Here is an 18,606-nt window from a genome sequence, read left to right as displayed (position 1 = left end):
TACGGGTGGCCAAGCGGCAGAATGTGTCACATTTGGCTTAACATGGTGTGCGCTTCTTGTTCAATTTCAGAATCCACCCAAGCTGTTCAGTCCCTTCACGGTTCTGCTCGCCTGATGACAAACACAAGCCGGGATAAAGAAATAAAGAAGTTAAATGAGGAAATAGAGCGCTTGAAGAACAAAATAGCAGGTATGCGACCACCATATTTTAATGGGTTTCTCCCTTAGTTCGGGAACAAAGATCAAACAACTTCAACAGCGAAGAGAGGTTTCTTGTTAGTAAGCTGTTGGAGCATTGCTTGTGCAAATGCGTGACAGATTGGGTTCTAATGTGGCTTTCAAGAGCTGTGGCAGGCAGAATCTTAAATAGCATTTAGAATTTTTTTTGGAACGAGAGCTTATCGCTTCCTTCAGTCTGATAGGAGGTACTCCCACAAGGGAATTCAAGAATGCGAGAAATCTGTAAGGTTCATTTAGATAATGTGATATTTTTTCCTTCTTTCCATAAAAGTCCCAGGATATCCTCTTCTCCTAATCTTGCTTTCTCCCACAAAGGTACAAGCTTTATCCGAGGAACTTGATGCGAGAGTCCCTCATAAAAACATTTTTTCAGCTTGCTCCGTATTTAGTATCATACCTACCTAAGTGGATCCTTCATTCATTCACTGTGCTGAGAAACTTCATTCTTAGATTGACCATATTTATCCAACAGATGCCATCAGCAGTTTTTCTTGTAGCCCTGTTAATTAAATATTCACAGCATGTATGTGAGATGCTTTGTTTAAGACATGTGGAATCTTTGCTTCCGTATATGTCTCTGTAATAACCAACCTGAATGGCCCAGGCTAGATTGATCTCGGAAGCTAAGCAAGGTCATGGAATCATAGAGTTGGAAGAGACCTCAAGGGCCATCAAGTCCAACCCCCTGTAATGCAGGAGCACATAAAGAAAGCACTCCTGACAGATAGCCATCTAGCCTCTCTTTAAATACCTCCAAAGAAGAAGACTTCACAACACTCCGAGGTAGTCCATTCCACTGTCGAACAGCCCCTACTGTCAGGAAGTTTTTGCAATGTTTAGGTGGAATCTCTTTTCCTTCACCTTGAACAGATTACTCTTTCCTGATCCTAGCCTCTGGAGCAGCAGAAAACAAGATTGCTTCCTCACCAACATGACATCCCTTCAAATATCTAAATAGGATTATCATGTCACCTCTTAACCTTCTCTTCACCAAACTAAACATCCTCAGCTCCCTAAGTCTCCCCTCGTAGAGCATGGATTCCAGACCGTTTACCATTTTGGTTGCCCTCCTCTGGACCCGTTCCAGCTTGTCAACTTCCTTCTTGAACTGCAGTGCCCAGAACTGTACACAATATTCCAGGTGAGGTCTAACCAATGCAGAATAGAGAGCATAAGAGCATAAGAACAAGCCAGCTGGATCAGACCGGAGTCCATCTAGTCCAGCATTCTGCTACTCGCAGTGGCCCACCAGGTGCCTTTGGGAGCTCACATGCAGGATGTGAAAGCAATGGTATTCCGGCCTTCTCAAGCGAGCTGTTGTCTCCCTGAGAGCACCCTGGACTGTTAAGGCAAGATTTGCAATCTCAGATCAAAGAGGGACTCTCAAGATTGGTAGCCAGTAAATCGATTTCCTCCTCCATAAATCTGTCCAAGCCCCTTTTAGAAGCCTTCTCAGGTTCAGGTGGCCCATCACCACCTCCTGTGGCATGCATATTCCAAACACCAACTATCATCGTTAGTCCAAAGAAGGAAGTGTTTTAGAGGAGGTAAGTCCTGGTTAGTTCATGGGCGGGAGGCCACCAGGGAAGACCAGGGGTGCAACTGACCAGTGGCCAGTAATGACAGGACATCTCTATTCGTCTCTTGCCTTGAGAACCTTACACGGTCGCCCAAAGTTGGCTGCAGGCTGATGGCATTTTCCACCACCAATATATTATGGAGCAAGGGAGGGCAGAACAGGAGCTCCAACCTTTCATGCAGTGTAGACAAGGTTGCAGAACTTAGCACACATATTAGCCCATTGAATCACTGAGTATGTTTGTTTTGCCATAATTAGTTCTGTTCTTAAGGTGCAGGAGGAAAGCAGTTGAGTGAAAGCAATTGAGTCTGCTTGTTCTGAGTGTTAGTCAAGTTGGCAGTTCATTTCACCTTCTTACTGGCCTTAAATGCTGCCGGGGTAGGGGTTCTGGATCATCCCTTCAACTTGGAATTTTGATAAGAAATGTGGACTTTAGATGTCCTGATTAGCAAGAGTCTATCCAGTTCTAACAATAGCTCTTAATGCTTTGACTGTACAGGACTGTTTTAAGGCCTCTTATGGACAGCTTTCAATTTACTACAAAATTTGTGGTTCCTATTTTCAGATGTTTTTTTCCCTTCTCACGTTGCCAAAGCAAAGATGTACGTGCTGTTAGGTAGCATAAGGTGCAGCACTCTACAGTACGTGCACTAATTTGGGGTATATTTGCAAATTCTGCACAAACAAATTTAAGGTGGCATAAAAGTGCCGAGTAATATAATTTTATATGCTAGCAGTGTTCTGAATAATGCATTTTGTATTATTAAAGCAGTAAAATAAGTTTTGCTTTGGCAAGAGAGTGAGTATTGAATAGGCTTCCGTGTTTAACAAAATTTCTGTGTCCTTGTCCCCTTTCCCACCCAGAGGTTCCCCCCAAGTTTTCAAAATTTGTGGAAAATTTAGTCTTTGTTCGCAGGCAATGAGTAAATTGCAAATTCATCCTTTCTGTACAAATGATGGGGGCAGGGGAAATTGGATTAGATTTTCATCACACTTCACAACCAGTGGTGTTGTAACATTGGTGTAGTGGTTAAGAGCAGGTGGATTCTAATCTGGAGAACCGGGTTTGATTCCCCACTCCTCCACCTGAGTAGCAGAGGCTTATCTGGTGAACCAGATGTGTTTCCGCACTCCTACATTCCTTGGGCTAGTCCAGGGGTAGGGAACCTGCGGCTCTCCAGATGTTCAGGAACTACAATTCCCATCAGCCTCTGTCAGCATGGCCAATTGGCCATGCTGGTAGGGGCTGATGGGAATTGTAGTTCCTGAACATCTGGGGAGCCGCAGGTTCCCTACCCCTGGGCTAGTCACAGTTCTTCAGAACTCTCTCAGCCCCACCTATCTCTCAAGGTGTTTGTTGTGGGGAGAGGAAGGGAAAAGAGCTTGTAAAACCACCTTGAGTCTCCTTACAGGAGAGAAAGGTGGGGTATAAATCCAAACTCTTCTTCTTCTGCTAACCCTTTCACTGGCATAATATCAGAGCAGAAGGTGAGGCTTCAGCGACTGCCTTCTGTTGTGTAGCTGTTTGAGCAATCAGTTTGCATTAGTGGAAGAAGTGCTCTCTCTGAGCAGGAGGAGTGTATCTTAGCATGGGAAATGCCCCTTCCTTTCCAGATTATCAGTCAGGTCCTGCATTTAACTTCCTGCCTCCACTGGTGGAAGTTGCCCTCTTCTGCATTTCCCTTCCAGGACAGGAAATGAGGATAGGCCAGGGGTCTGCAACCTGTGGCTCTCCAGATGTTCATGGACTACAATTCCCATCAGCCCCTACCAGCACGACCAATTGGCAGGGGCTGATGGGGATTGTAGTCCATGAACATCTGGAGAACCACAGGTTGCAGACCCCTGGGATAGGGTGTCAATGATCTCTGTCCTCCTTCAGACCCCTCTGCTTTCCTGTTGCTACCTATTCCACCTTGCTTGTTCCTCTCATTCTTCCCTTTGTTTGTAATCCAGAAAAGCCCCTCCTCCTATTATTTTGCCCATCAACTTACTGCTTCAGACAGTGGAAACACAGATCTTCGGAGAGGATTCCTCAGGTGGCTATATGTCCTCCTTGGATGAAGAAGCACAATGAGTGGTCCCCAGCACCAGCTTCAGAGGAGATACCCTTCCTTACAGTGTCAATTGGATTGTCACTCCCAAGTCCTGGGGAGGGAACTCAGGCCAGGGAAGGCAAATTCTCAATTTACAGGTGTCGTATCAGCACCGAGTTAAGAGAGAAAATGACTCCGCGGGGAAAATTGCTATGATGAGGGTGAGCCCAATATTGGGCCCTTTTTCAGTGTAGCCACACAGCATCACTCCCCTTCATCCTCAGTCAGCAGAGACGCTAAATTTGGGGGAGAGTCGTATAACCAATCATTTGTGGCCATGGCAAAATGGTGGCTGAAGAGTTTATTAGCCTGCAATCAGATGCTCTCACAACTAGCCACAGGAGGGCACAAATGCCTTAGGCAAAAGTCATTTTATTCTTTCTCTCTCTCTCTCTCTCTCACACACTTTCTTTCTTTCTTTCTTTCTTTCTTTCTTTCTTTCTTTCTTTCTTTCTTTCTTTCTTTCTTTCTTTCTTTCTTTCTTTCTTTCTTTCTTTCTTTCTTTCTTTCTTTCTTTCTTTCTTTCTTTCTTTCTTTCTTTCTGTTCCCCTCCCTTCTCAAAAAATAGGCTCAGGCACACCAGGGCCCTGCAAGGCCTGTCAGACCTCAAGATGACTTTCTGTTACTGAAAGAAGAACTGGAAAAATCCGGCCAACAAAAACATCAAAGAAACTCTTGTGCTCCTTCCCCCCAACTAATAAGGAAATTCAGGGAGGAAAAGGTGATGCTGCTCTGTATCACTGCAATTTGGTCCTATAGGCATGGTTTAGTTGAGATGTCTATGATGAATCCATGGAAGCCTCTGGTAGAGCCCACACGATAACTCAGGGATTTAATCCACACCCAAATTCAGCTTGTCTACAACTACCAGAAAAGTCACAATACTAGAACCATGGGCATACATTGAAAATGCTGGGCGGAAGAATAAGGTCTAATAAAAGGAAACATTTCTTCACGCAACGTGTGATTGGTGTTTGGAATATGCTGCCACAGGAGGTGGTGATGGCCACTAACCTGGATAACTTTAAAAAGGACTTGGACAGATTTATGGAGGAGAAGTCGATCTCTGGCTACCAATCTTGATCCTCCTTGATCTGAGATTGCAAATGCCTTAGCAGACCAGGTGCTCGGGAGCAGCAGCAGAAGGCCATTGCTTTCACATCCTGCATGTGAGCTCCCAAAGGCACCTGGTGGGCCACTGCGAGTAGCAGAATGCTGGACTAGATGGACTCTGATCTGATCCAGCAGGCTCTTTCTTATGTTCTTAAAACTGAGTGGAAATGCCTGTTAAGTCTAGATTATGTGGAGCAGGTAGTACAGATCACGTCACCCTCTAAGAGGCCCCCAACATCTTGAAGGGCATGCACATACAGGAAGGAGGGAGAGGAAGAACACTAAAGGCGCATTCTGGCAGGTCCATCTGTTTCCATAGATTAAGCTAAAACAGAAGCTGCATTCCAGTACTCTACAGAAGAAGAAGAGTTTGAATTTATATCCCCCCTTTCTCTCCTGTAAGGAGACTCAAAGAGGCTTACAAACTCCTTTCCCTTCCCCCCTCACAACAAACACCCTGTGAGGTGGGTGGGGCTGAGAGAGTTCCAAAGAACTGTGCCTAGCCCAAGGTCACCCAGCTGGCATGTGTTGAAGTGCACAAGCTAATCTGGTTCACCAGATAAACGTCCACAGCTCAAGTGGCAGAGCGGGGAATCAAACCTGGTTCTCCAGATTAGAGTGCACCTACTCTTAACCACTATGCCACGCTGGCTCTCTCAAGCAGCAATATTGGCTAAAGTGCTACGGCCCATCGACAAGGCATCTGTATGCTGGCTGTTTTCTGTGAGATGTGCGTCTCATCAATCCCCCAGAATTACACTGCTCCTCTTCCTGGTGACTCTGTGGAGTTCTGGGAAGTGCTCAAGGAACATCCATTTAAACCCATTAGAGAGGTCTCTCTAAAAACGCTATCGTTTAATAGTACTTTCTTTTGTAGCACTGCATCCGCTTGCGGTGTGCCGTAGTTAGGAACTTTGGCCATCAGAAGCAGACTCTGCTTTTCACGAGGGTAGTACTAAGAGCAAAGTTACTGTTAGTGCCCAAGGTCAACTGTTCTTTCCACCATTCTGAGAAAACGTCAAGTTTTTTTGTCCAAAGCAGAAAGTCCTTACATAGACTTAGATATCCACTAGGCAAGGAACCTACACAGCCTGCAGTGTATGGTGCTATAAAATAAATATCCCTACCTTGCCTGGTGCATAGTGAAAAAGAAACCAGATTCCTTTCTTTGGAATACCCCTTCCCCAGCCTTCTGATTGGGATAAAGGAACCACGGATCTCCATTCATACGCGTATCTGACAAAGGGAGCTTTGAATCTCAAAGTCTTGTCCCTCAAAAATCTTGTTCCTCTCTAAATTGCTACTGGACTCAATTCTGGCCCTCCGATGTGTCTGTGTAAAGCAATGTCAAGTTGCCGTTGACTTGCGGCAACTCAATAGGGTTTTCAAGGCAAGAAATAAACAGAGGTGGTTTGCCATTGCCTGCCTCTGCAGAGGCACCCTGGACTAGGTGGTCTCCCATCCAAGTACTAACTATAGCCAAACCTGCTTAGTTTCTGAGGTATGATGACATGAGGCTAACTTTGGCCATCTAGATCAGGGCAGTTCTCCTACGCCAGTGATGGCGAACCTATGGCATGGGTGCCAGAGGTGGCACTCGAAGCCCTCTCTGTGGGCACGCGCACACAGAATTCATCATGTGGGGGGCAGAAAATCACACACACACATACACACACACCCATCTAGGCTGGCCTGGGCCACTGAGCACGACGTGCATGCACCGCGGTGAGCAGGGAGGACTCGGCTGGCAGACCTGGTGCCTGTACTCCAGGTGGCTGCCGCCCGAGGAGGGGTGGGCACAGAGGAGGCAGAGATGCTAGAGAGGCACAGAGCAGTGTGTGCGGGACTTGCTGGAGGCTAGAGCAGGCTGGCCCCTGCTCGAGTGGGTGGGGCAGAGGAAGAGGGAGCCAACTGGTTTTTTCTAAACTAAAACCTCAGCATTCAGGTTAAATTGCTGGGTTGGCACTTTGCGATAAATAAGTGGGGTTCGGGCTGCAATTTGGGCACTCGGTCTCAAAAAGGTTCGCCATCACTATCCTACACATAGTTGTATTTACAGATTCAATGGTATTTTCATTGGTATTTTTCAATGCAATGATTCAGTGGTATTTTACAAAGTATTTTGAATTAATGGAAAAGTCACATCTCCCCCCCCCCCCCAAACTTTGAATGAATAGAGATGGGAGTTGACTTCTGACCTCATGGGAGGAATCACTCCACCCTCAGAGTAGGAAGGACCTGTCCCAGCAGTCCCGGTGTTCCTTCCTCACTTTTCTGTTGTTGACTTAATATCATTTATTTGTACAATTACGATTTATCCACCTTGAACGTACGAATGGAAAACAGCAGGCTGTGGGGGTAATAAAACAGCAGCGTATATCAGGCGTGCAAGGTTGGAACATCACTTGCAGTTCTTTTCCTGCCTTCTCCCCAGCATCTCCCAGACCTTTGAAAAGCCAGTGCTGAAAGCTTTGGGCTTGGCATTCTTAAATAGCAAGATCCCTCAAGCAAGGCTGAAGAGAACCTCCAGTCCACCCCCCCCACCCCCCACCCCAAGCATTCATCCTGCCCTGCACATTCAGAAGAACACAAACTTTCCCCAGCAGCACCTTTGCTGTGACCCAAGCTGCTGCAATTCTGTTCCACTAAGTCCCCCCCCCTGCCCCCAATAGCCCTGCCTCAAAGTCAGGCGGCAAAACTGCTTTAAAACGTAACCCTGAATTGTAATATGGCATTATAAGTCACTCCACTGTTCCAAGAGGGAAAAGCATAAACAATCCCAGTGGGCATGCCTCAAGTAGCTCTTTGGATCCCAGCCTTTGAAAACATGGATGTTGGAAGCAGAGTCAATGTTGTGAAATGAGCAGATGGCAGAGGGGGAAGCTTGTGTTGCATAATTTATTTGGCCTTTGGTATCCAAGTTTTCTTGGCCCAGGTGTTAGGTCTACCTCCAGGCAAAATTGTATTTTTATTCCATCTTTGGCTGCAGGATAAGCCAAGGTGGGTATAATGGGGCTTCTCTCGTGCATTTCGACAGAAGAGGGGGGAGAGCTCAAGCTCACTCTAGGCTTCCGGATTTAAATGGTCCGTCGTTAAAGGCAAAGAGTGTAGGGTAGCTGGTTATGCCACCCATGTGAAAGAATCCTCTTTTTAAAAACATTTACAGATTCAAACAGGCTAGAACGGCAGCTGGAAGACGCAGTGACACTACGGCAAGAGCATGAAGACTCCGCCCACAAGTTGAGAGGGCTCGAGAAGCAATCCAGAATATTAAGGCAAGAAAAGGAGGATCTTCACAAGGTATTAAGAAGTAGAACGTGCTTCTGTTGTGGCGGCAGTGCCTGGGAACAGAGGTGGCAAGACTGTTGTAGGCTCTCTTTTTTACTATGAAGTTCCAGCAGCAAATGTGATTTACCCCATGTACTCGTCGCAGCAGCACCTAATAGGTCACTATTTAGATACGTCACTACCTGAGCTAGCAAGCTTCATAGTGGGGAATGATCAGAATCCAGGAGTTCTTGATCTGTATTTGGCACTCTTAATCCATTAAAGGTAAAGGTAGTCCCCTATAGAAGCACTGGGCCGTTACTGACCCATGGGGTGATGTGACATTACAATGTTTACTAGGCAGACAACGTTTATAGGATAATGTATTGCCAAAGGCTTTCATGGCCGGAATCACTGGGGTGTTGTGTGGTTTGTAGCTGTACAGCTGAGTTCTGGTAGCATTTTCTCCTGACGTTTCGCCTGCATCTGTGGCTGGCATCTTCAGAGATCCTCCAGGCGAAACGTCAGGAGAAAATGCTACCAGAATACGGCCATATGGCCCGCAAACCGCACAACACCCCAGTTTATAGAACAGTTTGCCATTGCCGCCTTCAGTCATCTACACTTTACCTTCAGCAAGCTGGGTACTCATTTTACTGACCTCGGAAGGAGTAAGGCTGAGTCATCCTTAAGTCAGCTACCTGAAACCAACTTGGGATCAAACTCAGGTCATAAGCAGGGTTTTGATTGCAAAACTGCAGGTTTCCACTGTGCACCATAGGGCTTCACTACAACACATATATTTGTGGAGACTATGTATGGGAGGTTAAAAAAAAAGAGAGAGAAACAAAATTAGAAAAGGAAGGAAGCGCTTGCCTGGAAGAATGGGACAGCAGTGGGATATAAGGAACAGTGGTGGAAGAGGAAGACATTGAGGACATATCGACAGACCGTTGGAGCCAGTGAACTGCAGATGCAACCATTACAGATCTTTCTAATTTTCCGCTTCTCACCAGCAGGCCTTTCTGACCCTGGAAATGAACTTCCCCAGGGTCATGGGCTAATCAATAATCCTGGTCATTATGCTCAGTGTGGAGGATGTGAAATTGCCCCCTCCTCCCTCTTGGTGGACCTAAATTGATAGAAGAGGCAGTAGGGATGATTTTGTCCCCTTCCACCTTTCCACTGGAGCCTCCCGGCACACACATGAAGACTCTGAGAACCAGCGTGGTGTAGTGGTTAACAGCAGGTGGATTCTAATCTGGAGAACTGGGTTTGATTCCCCACTCCTCCACCTGAGTGGCAGAGGCTTATCTGATAAACCAGATGTGTTTTCACACTCCTACATTCCTGCTGGGTGACCACAGTTCTTTGGAACTCTCTCAGCCCCACCTACCTCACCAGGTGTCTGTTGTAGGGAGAGGGAAAGGAGCTTGTAAGCCACCTTGAGTCTCCTTACAGGAGAGAAAGGTGGAATATAAATCCAAACTTTTCTTCTTCTAATACTGAATTTGCCCTTTGGTTTACCAAGTACTGACTACTCAGTCTGGCAGTGGCTGTCTGGGGCGTCTAGCAGAGGTCTTTTGTGTCTGATCCAGCAGGCTAGTTCTTATGTTCTTATGTTTGAATGCTGCTGTCAAAATGCCTGCCGCATTGGGTATGGGAGCAGGGCAAGGCAGCGTACCCAGTGTGCGCCTGTGTGTTTCGACAAAACTGCCGTCCGCTGTTTAATTAGCACTCAGCCATTCCCAGAACCTAATTCTGAAAACTTGTTTGGGCCGTTCTTTTTCGCCAGCAACTGGTCGAAGCCTCCGAGAGGCTAAAGGGGCAGTCGAAAGAACTGAAAGACGCCCATCAGCAAAGGAAGCTGGCAATGCACGAATTCTCAGAGCTGAACGAAAGGATGGCAGACTTGCGCTCGCAGAAGCAGAAGCTCTCTCGGCAGCTCCGTGACAAAGAGGAAGAAGTGGAAGTGGTCATGCAGAAAATGGACTCCATGAGACAGGAAATCCGGAAATCGGAGAAAGCAAGGAAAGAGGTACTTGTGCAGGGGACCTGTAGCTAATGGATTTCAGCTGCTTGAAATAGTCACACTGTGGGATGAGTTTGTTCATATCAGTAGTTTTCTTTTTCCCTGCTGCCCTTCAATTGGTGTGTGAGGTTGTATGTTCCTGTGTAATGTATGAACCACATGCTCCATGAATGCAGTCCTTTGCTGTTTCTGTCATCAAGGAGCAGCAGTGGTGTAGGAGGTTAAGAGCTCGTGTATCTAATCTGGAGGAACCAGGTTTGATTCTCCGCTCTGTCGCCTGAGCTGTGGAGGCTTATCTGGGGAATTCAGATTAGCCTGTGCACTTCCACACACGCCAGCTGGGTGACCTTGGGCTAGTCACAGCTTCTCGGAGCTCTTTCAGCCCCACCTATCTCTCAGGGTTTTTTTGTGAGGGGGGAAGGGCAAGGAGATTGTCAGCCCCTTTGAGTCTCCTACAGGAGAGAAAGGGGGGATATAAATCCAAACTCCTCTTCTTCATCATAACAGGATCTTTTGGCCCCGCTCTGGGTTTTTATGGGCTTACTGTTGTCATCTCTCCCCGTCTGCACAAATAACAAATGATAAATGCCAAACGCAGTCACATTTTGTTAGACACAATTGAACTATAAAGCTAACACAACTTCTTACAGCCTTATTCGGAAGTGTCTGAGGTACCCGCCTCTCTTTCATATTATTGGCTATTGGTGTCCCTTTAAAATGACTTATTTTCACAGTTTTCAATTAAAGCACACTAATTCCCAAGATGGACAGTTCTGTCTTGGTTTCAAAAGAATACCTCAGCATTTTGGGGGACCTGGCAGAAGGTTGAGAATCTGGGGCTATCACTTGGTAGAGATGATGGAGCATCCCAGATGTTCGCCCTCCGCTCTCGCCCGTAAAAAACCCCTCCCCCCCTCCCCCCAACACACACACTTTCCAGGAGCTGGGAGCTTGCAATTGATGTCTGCTTCTTTTAATAAGAACTTCTTTCACAGTAGGGTTCTCTATTCTTAAGAGCTTGGAATTGATGCCTGCTTCTTTTAACGAGAACTTCTTTCACAGCAGGGTTCTCTATTCTTAAGGAGCTGTGTTGCACTGGTTTGACTCGGAAGGTGTTAAGGCTTTTAAACGTAACTAGCGCTTACTGGATTTCAGTCGGCTATTTTAAAAAATCAAGTGTGGAGCTCTGTAAAGCATGGCAAATCACGGGCCCGTAGGAAGGAGTATTTTGGTCTTATTTCTAGTTCTTAATGCATTTATTATTGTTATTGTTGGTTATTCTATTTTATTGTACTGTTTTATCATGTTGTTAGCAGCCCTGAGCTCTTTGGGGATAGGGCGGGGTATAAATTAAAATTGAAATGAAATTGAAATAAGCTGTGTGTTAAATGCCATTACTGACTTTTGACAACCCCAGGAATGGGCTTTCAAGAGGAATGAGAAGCAGAGGTGGTTTGGCATTACCTTCCTTTGCAGAGCCCTCCCTGGTGACCTCCTTTCCAAGTACTTATTGAGATTGGGCTATGCTGGCAGGGGCTGATGGGAATTGTAGTCCATTAACATCTGGAGAGCCACAGGTTGCAGACCACTACCATGCCACCTTCCCTCCCTGAGCCTGAAGAAGCATAGTTGTGCTCTAAAGGTTTCGGGGGTTCCTGGCACATCATGCCATAGAGACAGTGATGATGCCTGAGCTCAAGATTGTTTCTGCTTAATAATTAGGCCTGTTTCTCTCTTTGTAGCTGGAGGCCCAACTTGATGATGCCGCAGCAGAAGCATCAAAGGAGCGCAAACTTCGGGAGCACAGCGAGATTTTCTCTAAGCAGGTGGAGAGTGAACTGGAAACGCTAAAGGTGATACCTTTTTAAAAAAATCCAAGCAATAGGAAAACATATTTTATTTAACAAGAGCTAGAAATCCAATCCTAACTGTGTGGTGGTGCTGTCTTCCTAATAGCATCTCGTCAGCTTTGTTCATTGTAAACTTTCTAGAGTGGAAGGTTTGTGTTTTGTGCATGTGTGTTCCAGTTGTAGTGAGTTGTCCATTCTGGGTGTCCGACAAGATTCCTCCAGATTTCAGTCGCACAGTGATTTCAGTCTCACGGTGGGACACAGCCGCTGATGGTATTGCTTGTAAGACACACGCCATGTGGAGACTGCTTTACATTTCTGTCTTTGGTGCAGGCCATCTGCAGAAAGCAGCCTGCTCTGTGCATCATGGAATTTTTCTAATAGATCTAGGCTGGCTCACGGAGAAGTGTCAGGTCTCGGACCTTGAATCAATAAACGAACTCCGTATTGTTGATCAGTGTTTATTGGCAAGCAACGAAGCACCCAGCTTGTTAAAACCAGTTCTGACAAACCTGGCTTTTGCTATGCCCTTTATTCAGAAGTTAGTCCCCCCTCCCATTTTCCCAAAGAATGTAAGAAAGAATTATTTTGGAGCTGAGGCACCCCAAGGTGGGTGACAGATAGAGATAAAGCCACCTGGCCTCCTGCCTCCACAGGACAATGGAAACATCCTGTTTCCCATGAGACCAGAAGTGTCAGGGGTAAGCCTAGTTATCTTTTCAGCGTATGAAGCCATAAAGAAAAGATCAATGAAAGAATGTCCCATTACAGCAGTGGTAACATATATCAGGCTGGTTACATATGTCTTGTAGCAATTACATTGAGGTCGGAATGCATCTCAATCAACTAGATGCAATCACTGGCAATATATTTTGTAGCAACTGCATCAAGCTAGGAATGCATCTCAATCAATTAGGTGCAACCCCTGACCGGAAGGTCCCAAAACCACTGCATGCAAAGAGGTTACTGACATGCTGACTGTTACCATGGGAAGGAAAACGAAGCAGCCCCGTGGTAGCTCTGTGTGCACCAGCCATCCCAGAGCTGTGCTTTGACAACCCGCACAAAACCTAACAATTGTATAGAGCTATAACGTAAACATTCTGGGATCCCAGGCAAGCAGTAAAGTAAGTTTGCAGATGACACCTGAACGGTGAGGACTGTAACAAATTGTGAGGAGTGTGTCAGAGTGTTCTCTGCAAACTGTCATGACAGAATGGGTAAAAGGGATTCAGCAGGAGTCAGCCTTGTGTCGTGGTTAACGTGTCGTACTGGGACCTGGGAGGTTCAGTTCCCTACACTGCTACGTAATTTTGGGGGCAGTCTCTCTCACACACATACTCTTAGCCTAACCTACCTTATAAGGCTGTTGTGAGGATAAAATGGAGGTGAACAGAATAAAGTTAGTCGCTTTGGCTCCCCGTTGGGGAGAAAAGTGGAATATAAGTGAAGTAAAAAAAATAAAATAAGTGTCTGGTGTTGCACACCGAGGCAAAGAATTTTAACCTCAGATGCACATGGGTGGAATCTGGATGGAGGGTTCCTAGCGGTGAAAGGTACACCAGGAAGGATGTGGATATTTCCTTGACAGTGTCAGCTCAGTGTACACAAGTGGTGAAATAGGCACCAATGGTATCCCAGTGCCTGTATTTAACTCTGTGGTGGGGCTGAATCGGGCATACTGGGGCCAGTTCTCTTTGCCTCGTCTCAGACTGAACATTGTAGAGCTGGAAGAATGACTAGGAAAGGCCACCAGCAAGACAAAGGAAATGAAATGGTGGAGAAAGCAGGGAGAGAATGCTTTTCTCCTTCTCTCATAATAGCATTCAGGGACACTCAGTGATAGGTGGGGAGGGATTCAGTGTAGACCAGAGGAAGCACTTCTTTGTTCACAGTACTGAACATGTTGGATTCATTGCTACCTGAAGCCGTTGGGATAGTTGATCCCTGCCGCTCACCAGAAGCGGAAGCACGTTGAGGCAAGCTTTCTTGTCCCAACGGACTCCTCTTGCCCTGCCGGTGCTTTCTTTCCCCGTGGAAAGCGGGAGCACTTGTAGCTCAACTTTTTGCGCTAAAGCAGAACAAGAGCTGGCTGTGGGTAACTGGCCACAGTCTAGTTCAGAGGTCTGCAACCATGCTGGCAAGGGCTGATGGGAATTGTAGTTTATGAACATCTGGAGAGCCGCAGGTTGCAGACACCTGGTCTAGTTTATGCTGAAGTTCAACTGTACGTAGGAATGACTTGTCTATTCTTGCTGTTCCCCAGCTCAAGCAAGGGGGCCGTGCCGCGGGGGCCATGCTGGAGCACCAGCAGGAGCTGGCCAAAATGAAGTCAGAGCTCGAGAAGAAGATCTTGTTTTATGAAGAGGAGCTGGTCAGGCGAGAAGCATCCCACATCTTGGAGGTGAAAAATGTGAAGAAGGAGGTGCACGATTTAGAAAGCCACCAGCTGGCACTGCAGAAGGAGATTCTGATGTTGAAAGACAAGCTGGACAAGGCCAAGAGAGAGAAGTAAGTTGTACGTGCAGCTGCTGTCTCAGAAATGTGGGTCCCCCCCCCAACTTGAGAGTTATGTGGAGTCTGAGAATTAAAGAGAAGTAGAAGAGTTTGAATTTATGCCCCACCTTTCTCTCTCCTGTAAGGAGACTCAAGGTGGCTTACAAGCTCCCTTCCCTTCCTCTCTCCACAACTGACGCCTTGGGAGGTAGGTGGGGCTGAGAGAGTTCTGAGAGAACTGTGACTAGCCCAAAGTCACCCAGCAGAAATGCGGAAACACATCTGGTTCACCAGATAAGCCTCCGCCACTCAGGTGGAGGATTGGGGGATCAAACCCAGCTCTCCAGATTAGAATCCACCTGCTCTTAACCACTACACAACGCTGGTTCTCAGAGGAGGAGACATGCATCCAACCCCTGAAAATGCCATAGTAGTCCCTTTTTAATCCTCCTGGGAAAAGGGTATTCATATGATCTTCTTTCACTCTTAGACACAGCGAGATGGAAGAAGCGGTGGGAACTCTGAAAGAGAAATACGAGCGGGAGCGATCCATGCTCTTCGAAGATAACAAGAAAATAACAACTGAAAATGAAAAGGTAATTGACATAACTTGAGATAAAGCACAGTTAAACCCTTTTCATCAGACGCAGCGGGCAGCTCATTCATTTCCTTGAAGCGTTGTTACAAAACCTTGGACCTTTTGCCAACAAGCGTTTATTAAAAGTGATGGATGTCTTTAACCGGTGGGGAAGGGAGATTATTCTCACTGTCCCAAATGGGAAGTTATAATCCTGGATGTTGAACAGAATGCATCCCTTTTGTTACCTGTGCTGAAGAAGAAGGTGCCTTGTTTTGCAACCAACTCACAGTGACTCCAGCTGTTGGGTGTGCTTCGATCGTGTGACTCAGGAGTCCTTTGATTGTGTGTTCCTGCATTGCGGGGGGTTGGACTTGATGGCCCTTGGGGCCTCATCCAACTCTATGATTCTAGGATGATCAAGGCAAGAGAAGAGCAGAGGTGATTTACTGGTGCCTTCCTCCGTGTAGCAACCCCATTTTTCCTGAGTGGTTTCCCATTCAAGTACTGACCGTGGCCAAAACTGAAGCTGCCAGGAATGCCTTTCACTAAAGGGTGGCTTGCATGTGTGCTTTGCCACCTGCAGAGCTGACCTTCGTATGGCTCTTTGAAACCCTTTGCGATACACTGTGTGGTGTCTTGCCCCTACAGAGCCGATCTGACCGTGGCGTGAAACCCACTGCTTCTGTCTTTACAGCTCTGTTCCTTTGTGGATAAACTTACAGCGCAAAACAGGCAGCTGGAGGATGAGCTTCAGGATTTGGCGGCAAAGAAGGAATCCGTCGCCCACTGGGAAGCTCAGATTGCGGAAATTATTCAGTGGTACGTGGCGTTTGGAGATCCTTCTGAAAAATACATTGGAGCCTCGTTGATAGAAGCAAATCTCCCGGGGGACAGAGGCGGGCGTTCTCGCAGATGATATGCTTCAAAAATTCACACACGTTTGCAAATATTGATTGATGTGCGCCGTCCTTCCTGTTTGTATTACTGCGACGGGAGCGTATTAACCTTGTGCGTCAACTGGTTCACCAAAGCGAGGATGTCTAGGTCATATGTTAAAAATTGCTTAATGTTAATTTAAAAGGTTGTAACCATGGTGTTCATCATTTTTCTAGCATCTTGCTGCCCCCCCCCCCCCCCCCGGGCATCCGTCTTGTATCCCCGCACATTCTATATCCTTCAAGTGGACTTTTTTCTTTCAAAAATTCTCATTGTAACATGGGAATAAGGGAAAATTTATGTCAGGTTCAGTAGTTATCAGTGATCCTACATGGTAGCCCCAACATAGTGGCCTTTGGCATTTCTGCTGATGGGTATTGTGACACCCACTCGCTTCTTACTCAAATTATCTCTTACCCACAGCTAAGGACTTTACCTCACTGAAGCAAGAGCACTTTACAAGAGTCCAAGAAACATCATCTTTGCATCTTCGGGAAACATCTGTTTAGAAACAGCTGCTTCCATTCTAGGAGGATGCTGTTAGGTCTTCGACCAATAATCAATAAGCAGACTCTAGATACAGGATCAGTAGCCTTTGTTGAGTTGGCTTCGAAGACTCAGGCTTCAGAAAGCCGGACATATTTATTCCCCTTTGTCTCTCTCCATCCCGTCTGCCCCCCCCCCCCCATCTTTCCAGAGCATGTAAGAAAACGAGGTGTGAGAGACTTTGTTTTCCAGACAAGCATCCCAAGGTCAAGCGACAATCTCCTGCTGGGTTGCCCCCACAGCCTCCACTCCTCCCCCGCCCACCTGGAGCGCCAGGCAGAGTCAGCCTAGTTAGCTATATGTTGAAGCGCATAGAAAGAGATTACAGAAACAAAGGCCCGTCAACATGTGTAGATAGGTATGCAAAGCCCCATCTCCACCTGAGCCATTCCAGACGTCTCCCCTTGGGCTGTGACAGATGCCCATCCTGACAGATGCTTGACTTGGAACCTCCCATGGCTTTCTTTTAAATTGGCCCCGGCCCCCATTGTAATCATGTTGTGGGGATGCTCACAATCCAAAAGGGCCTTGATAAGGTTGGAGACCACTGTGACAGCCCCAGACATTCCCAAAAACAACGTTCCACACAGTTGCAATAGAAAAAAAAGTGTTTTCTTGGCGACAGGTGATACGATTGGGGAAACAGAGATCTCTCTGCAGCAGACCATGCTGCCTTGAGGGAAGATGGCAGACAGTGGTCAGAAATCACATGATGTGGCTCTGCCAATCTGGCCTTTTAGTCTGTCTGGATGAAAACTGCCTTTGACCAACATGTGAGAAGCTCTGAGCTCTTAGGAAGAAAGCAGGGCATCAGCCAAATAAAGTTGATGTTGACCCCTGCACCATGTAACGTTAGGAATAATTGCTTGTGTGATTGGCTTAGAAATGGAGGAGTTTGGATTTATACCCTGCTTTTCTCTCCTGTAAGGAGACTCAAAGGGGCTTTCAAACTCCTTACCCTTCCTCTCCCCACAACAGACACCTTGTGAGGTAGTTGTGAGGCTGAGAGAGTTGTGAGAGAACTGTGACTAACCCCAAGTCACCCGGCAGGAATGTAGGAGTGGGGAAACAAAACCGGTTCACCAGATTAGAGTCCGAATTTCATGTGTAGGCGTGGAGACTCAAACCTGGTTCTCCAGATTAGAGTCCACCTGCTCTTAACCACTGTATCACTCTGGCTTTCAGAGAGGGTTCTGAATTCGGAAAACTTTTCAGTGAGAAGGTCCAGTTTGGGTCTTCAGCTGTGGTGTCAGTCTGTTGTTTCTCTGGGTTCAGCAATGAATGTTTCCATGTGGAGAGCGCACCATTTTGTTGTTGGCTGTTACCCTGTTTGGGCTCGTTAGTGGCGTGTGCACTTGTGTCGGCTTTTCAGGTACGCAGCTCAGTGAAAGAGTAACTCCTGTGTTTTGAACACTAGGGTGAGTGATGAAAAAGACGCACGAGGGTATCTTCAGGCTCTGGCATCAAAGATGACAGAAGAACTGGAATCTTTGAGAAGCTCCAGTCTGGGATCGAGAACACTGGTGAGCGTTGCCTGTAAAACGTTGCAATCCAAAGTGCCCCTGACCCTTGGCTCTCATGGGACTAGTGGGGATTATTAACAATGGGAGTTCAGACCATGCCAGAAGAACAGCCACTACTTCCTTGATCTAGTCCAGGGGTCTGCAACCTGCGGCTCTGGAGCCTCAGGCGTCTCTTTCAGCCTGATACTGCAGTTCCACGTGGCCTGGAGGTTGCAAGGTAGCATGGGCGTGTCCCTCCAGCCCTCCAGAGCAGCGCTAGAAGGAGGCTGAACCAGAGGCGGCTCCGTGTGTGAGGGCGCCGCTTTTCGTGTCCCCTCCACTCACCTCTCCTTCCACCATTGCTCTGGA

The 18,606-nt window shown here is 46.9% G+C and overlaps 1 protein-coding gene across 1 annotated transcript in view; it reads left to right on the top strand.

Moving 5' to 3' along the window:
* Positions 1 to 18,606, top strand: part of CDC42BPB (CDC42 binding protein kinase beta) — a 160,590-nt gene that overhangs the window by 96,624 nt on the left and 45,360 nt on the right. The window contains exons 11-18 of the mRNA XM_048484640.1: positions 71 to 190; positions 8,195 to 8,328; positions 10,091 to 10,333; positions 12,070 to 12,180; positions 14,444 to 14,688; positions 15,164 to 15,269; positions 15,948 to 16,072; positions 18,153 to 18,258. Of these exons, the coding sequence (XP_048340597.1) occupies positions 71 to 190; positions 8,195 to 8,328; positions 10,091 to 10,333; positions 12,070 to 12,180; positions 14,444 to 14,688; positions 15,164 to 15,269; positions 15,948 to 16,072; positions 18,153 to 18,258 (1,190 nt within the window). The remainder of the gene's footprint in view (positions 1 to 70; positions 191 to 8,194; positions 8,329 to 10,090; positions 10,334 to 12,069; positions 12,181 to 14,443; positions 14,689 to 15,163; positions 15,270 to 15,947; positions 16,073 to 18,152; positions 18,259 to 18,606) is intronic.

The sequence above is a fragment of the Sphaerodactylus townsendi genome, linkage group LG02 (genome assembly GCF_021028975.2).
Source record: "Sphaerodactylus townsendi isolate TG3544 linkage group LG02, MPM_Stown_v2.3, whole genome shotgun sequence".
Lineage (NCBI taxonomy): Eukaryota > Metazoa > Chordata > Lepidosauria > Squamata > Sphaerodactylidae > Sphaerodactylus > Sphaerodactylus townsendi.
Note: the sequence above shows the minus strand (reverse complement) of the source record. Positions and strands in the feature narration are given on the sequence as shown.